The sequence below is a fragment of the Danaus plexippus genome, chromosome 14 (genome assembly GCF_018135715.1).
Source record: "Danaus plexippus chromosome 14, MEX_DaPlex, whole genome shotgun sequence".
NCBI lineage: Eukaryota > Metazoa > Arthropoda > Insecta > Lepidoptera > Nymphalidae > Danaus > Danaus plexippus.
Genome location: NC_083546.1, coordinates 2,122,036 through 2,137,163, shown reverse-complemented (window position 1 = coordinate 2,137,163; position 15,128 = coordinate 2,122,036). Strand labels below are relative to the sequence as shown.

Below are 15,128 nucleotides of genomic sequence, written 5' to 3'. Positions count from 1 at the left end.
CTAGGTGGCCGTCCTGACAATTAAGACAATCAAGCATTATTATTATACGAAAAAGAAGAAGTTTATGTTGTAACTGCACTTGTTGGTTACTTTTTGCATATTAAATTCCAGCAAAAATATCCCAAATATGATGAATATTTAACAAATTTTGTTTAATTAAAAAGATTTCTTTATTGAATCCAAAAATAATAAAAAGAAATACAGTTTACAATTTTTGACTTGAAGTAGAGATTATTACTACATAATTTAGTTTTTTTTCTATATAGTACCTCCTGTTCTTGAATTTTCAAAGTAGTTTTTGTTTCGTAATTAAGACTAATTTTTATAGGTTACTAATTATCGTCTATTAAGGTACCATTCAATTATATGTTAACTGTTATATTAATATTTACTATAAGTAGTAGATTTGCAGGGTTTAGCTTACGCTGGTAAGGAAGATAAACCCAAATTAATTAAAATATTTTTTTTATCTCTTTTACCTCAATACAGCACTTCCCGCCATAAAATAACTTTATGTCAAATGTCATTTTACAAGATACTTTTTTTGATACGAAGTGGACCGGAGATTTACACTACAGGTTGAAACTATTCTTTAAATATTTAGTTGCGAAACTAAATATTTAGTTGCATATAATATTGCAAAATTATAAAAAAAACAGTTATGATCCCAACTCTATCTTAAGAAAAAGTTACAGTCACAATTAAAATTGGTGAAAAAGTTTTTCTGTCACTTGATTCAAATATTCAATGAATATAACTTATTCTTTAAAATGTAAAAATGTGTCAAATAAATTAAAACAGCGAAAGAGTTATATTAATTAAATTACAAGCCAATCAGCTGATTAAATATCTACATTTGTAAATGTTATGTATTTGTGCAAGATAATTCCATATTCCCATCACGTAATAATCGGTTTCAGTAACGGTAACATATACAGTATAAATTAATTACTCTAGCTATAATAGGGAACTTGTTGTATTTTATTATCTCGACTGAGACTTACATAACCTATTTGCTCGTTGCAGTAGACCTTCAAGAAAAGGTTTTTTAAGTTTCCTTGAGACTAATTTTATGATGAAAATTAAATAATTTATTGTATAAATGTTTATAGATATACAGTAACAAGGATAACAGTAAATAATGTTTATAAGCAGAACATACCTTTAAATTTAACAATTTTATTCATATTTATTCTCTCGTGAGTTAAAAGGGCGTCTCCAGAAAAGTTATGGCTAAACGGTTTCTTTTTGTGACATTAATTTTATAAAATTCAAACTGCAAGCAGGTGCGTGACGATATTATAAATGGAACATTAGATAAGAATTCTGTTTAACCTTAAAATTTCCATTATAGCTGTAAAATATTTCTACGTCTTTTATATTTATAACAAATCATAGTAATATTTATGTATGAATAAATCTACGCATATACTCCAACCACCTTTTGTTCTATGAAATAGAACTTATAAAATCTAATTTATACAAACAGTTTCTTAATAAAATTGACTATTGTTTCCCTTTGTAATGTGTAACAAACAATAATTTTACTTATTTCTCTTTAAAAAAAGAGCTTAATCATAAAGAATATGTTCATTCACATTGTATACATTTTATTTTCTTTTTCTTTTACGCTATTGTATATCTTGCTATTACTACTTTGACAGTCAAGTTGTCACTACGCTAAAATATGAAAATGTTATAAAGATTTTAATCATAAAGGAGATTTTAAAGATCCTAGAATGTTTAATATTCATGATATTCATATTAGTTATACCGATAGAAAGAGGCTATATGTTCCTATATAATTTTTTTAACGAAATTCATATTTCGATACAAAAATAACAATAAATGTTGTACAAAAATATATTATTCTCGTGTATTACTAGCGGACAATAAAATGATTATGTTATTTGATTCAACGGTCATTGAATATTTTACTTTTATTATTTATCGCTTATTAAATAATACCCTTTAAGAAGTAAGACGATTAAAACAAGTATTGAAAGTGGTTTCTATGCAAATGTGAAGCGATTATAATATTCATATAAACCTAAATGCATTATAGAGATTTAATAAAAGTAAAAAAATATATAAATTAATTAAAAATCAAATGGCCAGAGCAAGATAAATTAATATAAATATATAGAAACCCCCGGTTATCTCCTTGAGGCCTGTTAAGAGTATATTTATAAAGTATGTATTTGGAAAAGAGAAGGGAAGACAGTTTTCCAGTTTTCAGTTGTGGTTTGAAATCCTTCTCGTGTTGATGGATTTTCCCTTGATGGAATTTCAACTTGAGTATTTAGCTCAAGATTACTTTTAACGCATAATTACATATTCATAAAAAAAAATAAGTCAGATAATTAATCTTTTAAGATTTTAATTAAAACACAGATTATAAAGTGTTGGTGAATATAAATCTACTCTTCGACATCATCTTGTGACACTGTAGTTGTTATATTAAATATGGCATCCACGATTGATTTGAAAACTTTCTTCGTCCCTTGTCTCACTAGCGTCAGTTTAAATTGCATCAACACGATCAAATAGGTTGACATAAAGGATATATTCTGAAAGGAAAATATAACACAAATAAAGACAGTCACAGTATATAAACATGTTAAGATTATTTAAAGACTGAAAATTGCAATTGGTTACGATAAATAACATTTAATTAAAACAGAACTCACAGCTGCAAACAATTCTCTATTAATGTTTGTGAAGCCATCCAAGTTCATAATCGGTGGGTTTTTGGCAATGGCCACAAGAAACATCTCAACCTCTCGCTGTGTGCTGCGATCTATTGCGCCAAGATTTACATTGAGAAGTCGAACTTGAAATTCCAATCCAACCTAAAGGAATATAATTTACATCTCATAATAAAGTTAAAGATAATTGATTATTGTTTTTATGTTTATATTTTTTTTAACAATTAGTATACAACTTACAAAACGTATTTATTGCGTAATAGAATTTCAAGTTAAAAATAAAATTAAAACAGAAATGAAAGTAAAACATAAAAAGGCAAACTTCTTTAAGCCCCACCTTCCTCGTAGCATGATAGGCTTCGTTGCAAATTATAAATAATAGAGTCATGCAGTAACCCACTATTACAAATAGTCCCATTTCCTTGTAACTAAAGCCATGATCTAATATTTCAGAGAGAGATCCGTATAATGATATTGTGGTTGTGAAGAAAATCACCATGCAATAAATTCCATACATGTTCGAGTAAGCTCTGCCTAAAGTGGTACAAATTTATAAAAGGTTATTCAGGAATCCCTTTAGGTATATGTTTAATTTTTTATAACAAGTAAAGCAGTAGACTAATGCAGTTAAGTACTTATGTTGAGTCTCATTCATAAATTACTGATTATATATTTTTTGTTAAATTATTTTTTTATTTAGTAATCGATTTAAAAATAGTTTTATGTCTGTATTTGAATGGATATTTGCTTTAATGCAATAGATTACTATTATTCCATTGATTTGCAATATAAGATATACGAATTATATCTTTGGGTGTAATATTGTTTATAAAACACAGAAAAATATGACGATATTGACGTTAAATAATACTATGTACAGTTATGTACAGACAATGAAGCTTTAAAAAAATTTTAAATAATATAAAAGTAGCATTGGAATATCATCACTCATGCTTAACGGCTTGAAATTTTTCTGAAAACCCAAATGTATTAACATTTTAATATTTTCAGATTTATTATACATTTAATTATATAAATATAATTTCCCACCTAGCTGTTGCATCATGTGAGATAAATCTACCCAGAGGTGACGGTACTGAGCCAATTTCAAAGCTGGATGTTCTGCTTCAAGAGCCTTATGAAGATTTGTCGCCAATCCTTTGGATGCTGTTCCAAACGCATTACAATTAATATACCTGAAATAGATTTTTCAAAATTAACTTTTCCACCATAGACATCAACCAAGTAAGTCACATTTTACTAACCATAGGGAACAGAAACCATCTAACATGGCTATAATGTGATAGTAAGCGAAAGATTGCCATAATTCAAAATCGTCTTGCAGGTAGTTTTGAGAGAGAATAACGGCAAAACTCAAAGCCCAAGAAAAAACACATAAACCCCAGGTAAGAGAATATAGTTTAGGAAAAACGATTGGCGTTCCAGTGATCTTGAGATATTTCAGCTGAAATTAAATAATTATATTAATAAAAGACCTGGAGATAACCTAATATTACATTATTATTCAATACTGAATACGAATTTTTCACGTTCTAAATTTAAACTATACTCGTACTTTATTATACTATATCAAAGAATTTTATTACATTATTTTCATTTGTAATATGAAACTGTTTGCTTTGACAAATGATTTCTTTTTCACTAACACATCAAGGCTATAAATATTGAAATAAATACTGAAAGTATAGTTCTTATAAGTTTAAATGTCACCTGGTAGTGTGTCCACATATTTTTAAATATAGCGACTTCTGGTCCATGACGCCAAGACGCGATTGGGAGAAGAAAATGAGGGATAAGTATACTTAAAAATATGATGTTGTAAATAACTTCGTCAAATCTCTTATTCGTGTTCTGTTGAAAATTGTAGTATCGCTCTCTGCCAACTGAAATTAATTTATATGAGGACTTTTTCATATTATCCACAAATATTCAAAATATCAAACCTTTAATAACGATGACACTCTCAAGACTCCAAACTAAATACGCCCATAATGTTGCCTTGGATATCCAATTATAAGTCGTTCGTTTCGTAGTTTGAGCACCTTAAAAGATATTATGCCATTAGAAAGTATATATTAATATTAAACCAAAGAAATAATGAAGTAAAACGGGAAAAAGGATTTTGTAGAGACGTTTTCATTTGGTATGTACTTTGCTATTGTATTATTATTTTTATTTTAATATTTTTTCCAGAAACATTTTTCTATTTACTGAAAAAAATTTGCTTTGAATTATCATTAATTATATATATTTAACAGAAATAAATAATAAAGACTATCAGTTTAATGTTAGTCAAAACTTTTGATTCGACCAAAGAATTATTTAGTCTACCAAGTTCAATAATTTTATAAAACTTCACCCATTACTCGGATAAATAATAAAGAATGAATTTCATCACAATATCAGCTTGGGTTAGATATGAAATCTAAAAAGCATCTTTAGACAATGAACTGAGTTTTATGAGTGATATAAAGATTAATATTGATTTTTAGAAGTGAAAACGTTTCTATGTAAATAAAAATGACCTTTTGGAACTCTCATAATTGGCATCACGCCCATGATTTGGAACAACACCAGCAAGCTCTTTGTATTAATGTAGAAGCTGTCGTGCTGATCAAGCAGCTCTCCGTCTTTGTCTGTAATCTCCGGACCGTAGACGTCCTTAGCTTCATACGCTGAAATTTACAATTAAACTTTAGTTATATCAATTCCAATACTCTCTAGGATTTGTTTCTATGCTTATCAAACTAATATGGTTTTACCAAGATGTTCACGAAATATTCATTATATCGATTACAACCAATGAATAGTGTCGCCTTTCAAGTATAGACGCTCTATTTTAATTTACAAAACACATAAGAATAAATTATACAATATGTATACAAAATAATACATTTGTTAACACATATATAAACAAACATAAATTTACATTATACGAATTAAATAGAACCTTTTCCTTCCTTGCCATTAAAGTCTCTATTGTGTAGTTTTTCTCGTTTATATAAATTGAAATGTCTTTCCGTATACATTTTTATATCCTTGTTACTCAGAGTTATCCAGGAATACTGGTATTAAATTAAGGAATGGGTATCGTCGTGTCGGCTTCGGTAGCAGAAAGGAGTTTAATCAATCATAACCTCTCAGCTTACTTTGTTATGCGCGTTTGCCATAAAATATTATAGAGTGGTTGTTGTTATAAAATTATTTTGAATTCTATTATTTAGATATAAATAGTAATTTAAAATATTTTATTGCAGGACAGTTCACATAGAAAATGTATCAAAAAAAAATTATCATCCATTAAGTATTGTGTTTGGGTCAATAAGTACAGTTAAGTCTAAAAAAATAAGAATAGGAATTAAGCAGTTAGATCCATGTTTTCAAAATCATTCGTAAAAGTAATACAACAAAATTTCAGAGTAAAATAAGGCAATGGTCTTATGGAGTTTCAATTCACATATAAGATACTACAGTGTTTTGAAAAGCAGAAAGAAATAAAGTTCATGGCAGTCATTTGACAGAGGAAGCCGAAAATCAGGTAGAAAATTTTACTGGTTATACTGAAAATATACTAAAAAACTCGTATTTATGAATCTATGAATTTAACACTTATAAGATAATATTTTATTTGCACACTTAATATATTTTATGGTAAAAAATCAGCAAGAAATAAGATTTAACTATCATGAATTGGTTCCTTATTCACACCGCCAGAGTGATCTTAACAACAAACCCCTATAATAATTCTATGAAGAACTTACTTGAATTTTGAAAATAATAAATATTTTTGAAAAAATATGACAAACTATTATTAATTATTTTATATTTAGTACATTAATATGAATTTATATATATTACTAGTTTAATATAAATGTAATACAGTAAAGAGTAAGTTACTGCAGCTCAAACATGGGCTGGCTCGACCGGGGAAGTACTACCCGCTCACAGAAGAACGGTGTGAAGTAGTCGTTAGTGGCTGCGTTTCTTCTGATGAGTGGAAGAGCAGGTTGGTACTATCCTATTAGGTAGGCCGTCTGCTCCGTTGACCCTTTAACATAAAAAAATATAGTTTTTTAATCTCTTTATTTATTTCGATATGTGCGTTTCTATTCCTTTATTTCCGATGTCAATGACGTCAGAACGTCACTTCATAGTCGTTAATTCATATTTCATACTAATAGTGGCTTCCAAGAACACTTAACGATCCGCTAAGTGAGATCTTTGTTGAACTATGCTGGACGTTAAACAATATACATAAAATTAATTTTGTTAGTCCAAAAGGTATATATTTTTCAATTACAATTTTACTTTGTCAAATTATATATCATCTTTACGTTTTATTAAAAAGTAAACAAATATATAAAAATTACGTAAGATGAAATTATAGATTGGTAACATGAGATCTTAATTAAGTGGTCTAAATTACGTAATAAAAAACAGTGCAACTAAAATCATATGTTACCAATTAAAGAAAATGGAGAGACTTGAATGTAACTTATATTCAGTTGTATGCCTCGTACTGTAAACAGGACATCTCCGACTGCATGTTCTTTATCCCTTTTTTTTTCTTGGTTTTTAAAATTAATAGTATTTATATCTTACGGCGTGTCGACAAATTGTTAGTCAGCAATGTGTTTCTAAAATGAGTATAATTTAAAAAAGAATCGCGATTTTTTTGCTCACTCTATTTTATCGAAAACATGTATCTACAGGCGTATACATACGTATATATATATATATATATATATATATATATATATATATATATACTGTTGTTTTAGTTTGATTTTACTTTTAACTATTCAGGAATTAAAAACGAACTGTAATTAAAATTTGTTTTATAATTAAAACAAATTGTCGTCACATTAATTAAATACTTATATTTATTGTGCTAATGAACATGATATTTTATAATTATATGCGATTTCCGTACCATGAATATTTAACCAAATTAATGGACGGCAAAAATTTCTGATGGAAATAAATGTTTATATATAAATATATATCAACTCTTTGCAATTTAATTGTTTATTTATAACTTCCATATATAACTAATTCATATATTAATAAATTTTCACATTTCTGTTTCATTGAAGCTCTAAATAGCTTTTGAAATTTACATCAGCACTTATTAAGAAATGAGAGTTCACGATATGTTTTTTATTATTTAAATATTTTTAATTTTTAAGTACATTTTCGAGCTATTAAACCCAAAATTACACATTTATTTTGATGTTAGACACACCCTAACTCGTTAACACATCTCTTGCCTAGTTTCGTATTAAAATCCCCCATAACAACATTGAAGTGAGTTTTGTTAGTATGTGTGGCCCTACTAATGTCCTCATATATAGAATTTACTTCCTCCTCCGGACTATTAACGAATACCTCTTAAATACTCTTAGAGTAAGTTATGCAACTGTTCTCGAAACACTACGGTGACCCCGATAGAAGAGCACATTTCCAGTTTTTAGGGTTATCGTATCCTGGCCCTCTCTACAGACTTCAGACAGTTCCAAGATATCCCACAATAATTTGCCTCTGTCTTCCTCCAGCTCAATCATCTTCTCGTCATTCCTCAAAGTTCGTATGTTGTGTCGTTCAGGACCAGTGGTAGTTATAATTGGTAGCCCTAGCTTCTGCCGGGGATTTTTCGAACCTCTAGCCCCAAGGTTACCGAGACCGCTACAAAGTCTTATGTGTCTGCCGGGATCTTAGGCCGTTTATAGCACTTGGTCATTCTGAGGGTTAGTTGCCAACACTCGCCACGCTTGTCAGATGGGTTAGCAACCCCAGTATAGGTGACATGCTCCAAGATGATGCTGCTGCCCATGTCCTGGTATATATTTCCCTTAGTCGCCTTTTACGAAACCAACGGGAAGAGAGGGGGCAGTGCTATTCACAACCGGCACTGCACGGTGAGATATACGTATTAAAGAAAATTATTGTTTTAGGACTTTCCCATAAAAGTATGTGTTACGTACGCGTAACATTAAAAAATATTATTAACATCGCCGGGGTAACATCGTTGTATAGATAAAATATCATATTACGACTGTCGTTGTTGACTCCGCGGATCGAACACCAAGCCGTGTGAACCAGAAGATTCCTGATACCACACAAGCAATAGAATGGTATTACTATCCTAACATCGGAGCAATCGTGTAGTCTTAGGTATAGATCATAAGTTTTAATATGTAATTCTTATTATAACATACATATAAGTAAGTTTCGTAGTTTTCCTGGAACCTCTGGTTGCCACCTTACATAATTCAAGTGTAAATAGCAATATAATGTAAATAGAAAGTTACACAAAGATATTAATTCAATTAATTAGAACTTAAAGGTTGAAAACAGAAACATGATGAGATTTTGTAGTGTGATGATACTCGTAACATGTACACTGTACGTGTACAATAAAGAAAGTATATGAGATTTATAAGACATCATGCCTTTCAAACTTACAAGAATATATTTCGCTACTATAGTGTATTGCATACTTGTAGGTTACTTTTAAAACGATATAGGCTTATTGTTATTACATATTTAAATGTTTGGTCCCAATTCTATAATGAAATTGGATATAAATCTGTAAAATAGAAGCTCAACAGATTAGCAACATACAATGTTATGTAGACGAACGTTGATAAATAATAATGTATAAGAAATCTTTTGAATATATAAACATATTTATTTTTTATTCATTTTTTAATCAATCCTAAAATTAATACAATCAATTTCATGGCAAGATTGTTAAACTGCATCTGTCATAACTTTTCTACAGTTCGAATGATTGCGGCGTCTGTCTTAGTAGTTTGTTACTAGTTCACTTCACTAGTTAACTGTAGAGTTTTGCCGATTGGACAATTCAGTTTCTTAGTGAAGCTAAGACTACCCTCCTTGTGGATTGTAATAACGAATTGAAATTTCAAGTCAACGTAGTAATTTCTTGTATTAATTACCTCCGTTAGATAATTAAAATTATTACAATTAATATACATGTGTTTTTTATTAAACTCATTGAAAGATTTTTTTATAGTATTCTTAATACTTATTATTTGCAACACTATACTGCTGGTTTTGTATTTAGAATTTGGTCTTAGAAGTTTTGTAATACAAGTGAATGTCGGTGAAGAGAATAAGCGTCCTGCCATTGAAGTTGATTCGTAATTATAAATTAAAGCTCCAACCAAGTTTGGGCTGTGTTTCTGTCATTGTTACATCAGATAAATTTAGCTACTAGTCTCCCCAGGCAAATTAATAACTACAATACAAGGCAGTGCCTGAATTCAAAGTGGATTCATTTGTTTTTATTACATTATTCAGTACATTGATTATATGCAAGATTATTTTTACAGTCTTTAATATTAAATTCAATCTACGTATATATGTATTTTGCGAAGAGTGTGAATTTGTGGTCTTTCTGCACGCTTTTAGCATATATGTAAGCATATACGTACGTAACGATACTACTAATGTTTAAAAAAAAATTAAATATAATTATTGAATTTGACTGACTTCTTAATTATATGAAAATAGGTTTTCGGTGGAATCACTTTCCTAACTCTATTCCAGTTACCAGCAATTTAAGAAAACGCGATTATGTATTTAGAAAGTAGGCCCTAATTCACAAAAATCTTTGGCGTAGGACATAAAGTATTTAAAACAGAAAAAAAGAACTGCAAAATATTATTTTTAATCTGTACCTACAGCATCATTAAAAAACAAATATTATAAAAGAATTATGCCTTATGTTTCTTAAATAACTGAAAAAACATGTCAGGGATATTTGTTCTAAAAAATTATTAAATATTTTTTTATATAGACACATTCTATATAAAAAGTTGCTTTTCCTAATTGCTATTATTTTCATGTGAGAGTCTGATACTATAATAATAATATCATAACTTACATCAGTATTATTAAATAATATGATCAAATGATGACATATTATTAGAACGAATATGAGAAAATCATTGGTGTGTATTTGATCATATTATATAATAACATTAATCAACTTTTTATCCGCTTTCTGATTATACATTGTCTGCATTAACATATATTGTTCGCGATAACTCTTGCAATAATAAAAATGTTTTAACAATTAATATTTTTAAACTTCTGAACCTCTATTTTTTAATTATATTTCGTAGTTTCTTTGAAGTCCTAGTAAATGCATAATAGGCTTTTTTTAAAGCTACTACAACATATTAATATCAGCAACCGCAAAGCAATATCTTAAAATTAAGAACAATAGAATTTGTTTTCTAGATATTCCAATTCACTAACAAGAATTAAAATAAGGAAAGTGATTATGAACCGATATTATTTGAAGTTGTCCGAGACTTAATTAAATAAAATGTTTACTGAGAGGTCTTCTTACTTGACTAACGCTCAGTGATATTCGAAATAAAATTTCCATTTATAGCAAATACTTTTCCTTAGTCTGAAAACTGTTGGAATGTCAAAGTGTATTTTACAGATATTTGTAAACTATACAAAAATATCCGTGAAATTAAATTATTTTCAATATACGTCTTTATTAAAATCACCATTTATAAGAAATTTTTCTCATACCAGCAAAACTAAAGCAAAATTATGATGCTGTAATAAAACACAATTTTAATCATTCTCATAAAATAATATCAGAAAATGATTGTAATAACGCTAAACTTAAAGAAAATAATATGTGCTGCTGGAACCACTGAACCGAAGCTACAAAGGTTATAACAATATTACGAATACAAATAAGGTTGTTTTGATTAAAGGAAACTAAAGTTTGGAGAGGAAATATATCACATTAAAATAACCATAGTAATCATACCAACAAACAAATCCATACAAAACATTATATCTCTTCCGGTTTCATGAACTGTTTCCGCAACCGTTGTCTAAGAAGAAATAAAATAAATATCCAATATGGCAGTCTAAAGTAAGGTTTAAGTTCTATGTAAACAAAATGTTGTTATAATACAAAGTTTGAATTATTGCAAATACATCGAGAAAGAATAGTCATCTCACAGAAGCACAAATAGTGAATAGTTTGAACTAAGTGATATATAGGAAATTTTTAACTTACTATGCCTTTCTTTCATTGGTTGAAGATAATTTTAATTGTGTTAATAAGTAATTGTTAGAAAAAAACTTGTATTGAATTGAAATTGACAAAACAAAAAGGAAATATAGTTCTAAAAGTTCACAGATAGGATCAGACTCGAATCTACGATAACGGTATACTGTGTTTCTGTCACTTTGCTATTGCTTACTAAGATATCGCACCATGACTTGAATCAATGAGTTAAACATTAACTACACTAGATTCTCTATTTTTGCGCTAATTAGTTTCACATTGATTTTATTTTAAAAATGTAGAAATTTAAAATGAAAAGAACAAACTTTGTTCCTAGGTTTTGAAACGGCGGATATAAACTTGTATATAAAAAAAGATTCTGATCATTAGAAAATCCCTGTGGATTAATTTTTAACAAATTAATTTTGTTAATAACGCGATCCTTCACTATAATATCTTTAAATATGATGCTTTTATAAAAACCGATATAAAATTCAAAAAACACTTAACTGTTTCTAAATTTTTTTAACTAAATATAAGTTTAGGACTGGCAGTTATAAAGGTGATTATTTTTAATACAAGAATTCTAAATTACCAATTGTTCCTTTCAACATTGTTTCTAAGTTATTTTTATTGTCTCGATAAAACCAGTTTTAAGGTGTTCAAATTTCGTTGAATATTACTCGGAAAGTCATTCAAGAATTTAATTACTGTCGTGTTTCAATTTCATCATTTCTTTGTCGTTCACGGGCACGTTATATTTTTATCGTCTTTATTTTAAATAATCATACTTATGAATAATTACTGTAAAATCAGATCATTTGTCAGTAAAGTCTCGTGTTCGTAACAGTAAATGCGATTTGATGATAAACCATTTAAGAACCCTTTATTTTTAAATCGAGTTAAATGTTTTTTTGTTCCTGCAGAATCCTGCATATTTCTTTAATGCCCTAAAAAACCAAGAAAGCGTTAAATTAATGTTCAGGTCAGAGCCTAGTACCAGCTCTCGTTAAAGTTTAGAATTTCGAGCCTCACATATACAAAATAATAGATATTTCGTAGTTGTTCTAGAATATATTATTAGTACATACCTCAATGTTTTCTTAATATTAAAGATAACGTCATTTTGGCATGTCTTTTTCGTAACATTGGGATTTTTTAAATTTTTACTTCATCAATTTCTGAGGCAGTCATCTTATACTCGCACTGTAATTTTTATACTGTTCGTAATTTTTCATATTATCTGTTGTGTTTTGCTGAAGGTCACAATATTGGCAGTAACCACAACAATCATGGTCGTAGTATGGCTCTTAGTCACAGTAGTTATTTTTATCCTCACGACTTTTAAAATAATTATTACGCGGCTAGTTGCTATCTCTACACCTATTATGTCCACTCATAGACGCAGCGTACTGTTAAAAGTGCTAGTCGTTTGCATAAGTGACCGACCCCTTTGGAACCCTCAACATTTCTGTGTACGTTATAATCGGGAAGTCGAGCACTTGGCTAATTATCGTATTAATAATTTATTGTAAAACTAAGAAAATAATTTAAGTTTACTTGGAATAAGTAAGGATTAAATTTAAAACAAGGGCAGAAAAATATATGAAAAGTTCAGGATATTAAGTTGACATAATTCTCTTGCCGCATTATAATAGGATGTCATAATTCATCTCCGCTGACCACCATGATGTGTAGCTTAAGACACTCGAAAACGTCGAGTCACGCAAAACTACGTCCGATATTAAAGTTAATCTTAACAAGCTACCCGGCGAAAAAAATATTATATTTTTAATTGCAGGAAAAGGAAAAAAACTATGTTAAAGTTGCAATTAAAACTTGTAGTAAACTATCTTATACTTAGTCTATTTAAACCAGCTATTGACTCAGCGCTGAATGTCTGAAGCCATTTTCTCATTTCCACCGATTGTGCTAGGTATTTTCACGATATGGAACATTTTGAAATATCAAAACATTTTTTTCAATCCGTGAAATTACACCGTTATACTATAGCTCTACCCAAAACATCCTTGTGAAGTCTTTTTTACGTCAGACCATGAACAAACTCTTCCCAAAATTACAGGACCGCTATAAAAGGTCCTAAAAAAGAAACGTGACCATCTTGGTATCTGTATGTTTGACAACAGACAAAAATAATGTCATAGCATCCAGTATTTATATATTGTGTGTCACAAAGAGCGTGCGTTGACAGTGATTTCACTTGTAATTAGTCCAATAAAAATACAGCATATTTTTCTAATTATTGTTATTATGAGTTCTATATTCTTATTTTCAGAGTGTTTGAACTTAAATATTCTATTTACCAGCTGATGGCTTCTTCCATTCAATACTAATTTTATGATATTCAATCGTTATCAAAGATGATTTTTTTAGTGGGAAATGGAAACAGAACTTTTCCTTACTAAATGTATTTTAGGTTATACATACATTTCAAAGTACTTTTAAAGCAGAACATAACTTAATAGCACACTTACTATCCTCGTAACACTCATCCGGAATGGACCTACATTACATTAGAAAAGACATGGCAGACAAAGAGTTCAAGATGAATGCCGTAAGATGGAGCCTATCATATTTTTTTTTACGACTGTAAGCATAGATTGTCATAAGATGAAACATAAGACTAAATACTCCTTTTCGTTTCAAATAAAAAATTTAATTAAACCTATCATAGTTATTTATTCATTCCATAATGACTTAAAGATTATGAAATATCTATTATATTTATTTATATTTTTAAACAACTTTTACAGTAACATTATTGTACAGAATGTACATTAAAATCATCAATACTTGAAAATGTCTTAATTTTTTAAATTTTAAGTGACTAGTTATTTCCTCTAGCAGAGCCGCTCTCTAACAGTATAGGTCAGATGTTTTTATCTATGCCGTGTTTACTGCTGTTAGCCTTATTTTCGATCACATCGTTACTGAGGTGGGTGAAAGATCCTATGGATTGGATATCTCCCTTGGAATAAGAGCTTGAAGAGCCCAGGTTGGAGGGAAGCTCGTTCCAAGGGTGCCACTGAGAGCCCGAACTTCGATTTAAGACACAGTGGAAAGAAGGGAGGTATCTCGAATATGACAGTATTCTGTCCTCCAACGGTGGAATGCCAGAAGGTGTACGTGAAACGAATCTCGTCTTCGCTGGCGAAGGTTGTGTATGTCTTTATAATTTAAGTCTGTGTAAAGGCCATTCAAGCCTGTAAGTCATTATTTGAAGAATATTTTTTAGGATGACTCTTGCCTAGAGTTTGAGAACGGGGAATAGTCGACTGCTTTGAACACAAATGGCTTTAAATGAGGTA

At 29.3% G+C, this 15,128-nt stretch overlaps 1 protein-coding gene across 1 annotated transcript; it reads right to left on the bottom strand.

Moving 5' to 3' along the window:
- Positions 1 to 2,403: 2,403 nt before the first annotated feature.
- Positions 2,404 to 13,056, bottom strand: LOC116769539 (gustatory and odorant receptor 22). Its single transcript, XM_032660671.2, has 10 exons — positions 12,891 to 13,056; positions 6,627 to 6,777; positions 5,255 to 5,404; positions 4,673 to 4,771; positions 4,440 to 4,612; positions 3,974 to 4,173; positions 3,759 to 3,904; positions 3,046 to 3,242; positions 2,691 to 2,852; positions 2,404 to 2,570 (listed from the first exon to the last, which is right to left on the bottom strand). The coding sequence occupies exons 3-10, from the start codon at positions 5,286 to 5,288 to the stop codon at positions 2,421 to 2,423; spliced, it is 1,161 nt and encodes a 386-aa protein (XP_032516562.2). The 5' UTR covers positions 5,289 to 5,404; positions 6,627 to 6,777; positions 12,891 to 13,056; the 3' UTR covers positions 2,404 to 2,420.
- Positions 13,057 to 15,128: the final 2,072 nt, after the last annotated feature.

Coding starts and splice junctions, on each gene's coding strand:
- LOC116769539 (XM_032660671.2), bottom strand. CDS start 5,288: ATGGGCGTGATGCCAATTATGAGAGTTCCAAAAG. Junction 4,772..5,254: donor AATTATGAGAGTTCCAAAAG/GTCATTTTTATT, acceptor ATATCTTTTAAG/GTGCTCAAACTACGAAACGA. Junction 2,853..3,045: donor CCTATCATGCTACGAGGAAG/GTGGGGCTTAAA, acceptor ATATTCCTTTAG/GTTGGATTGGAATTTCAAGT.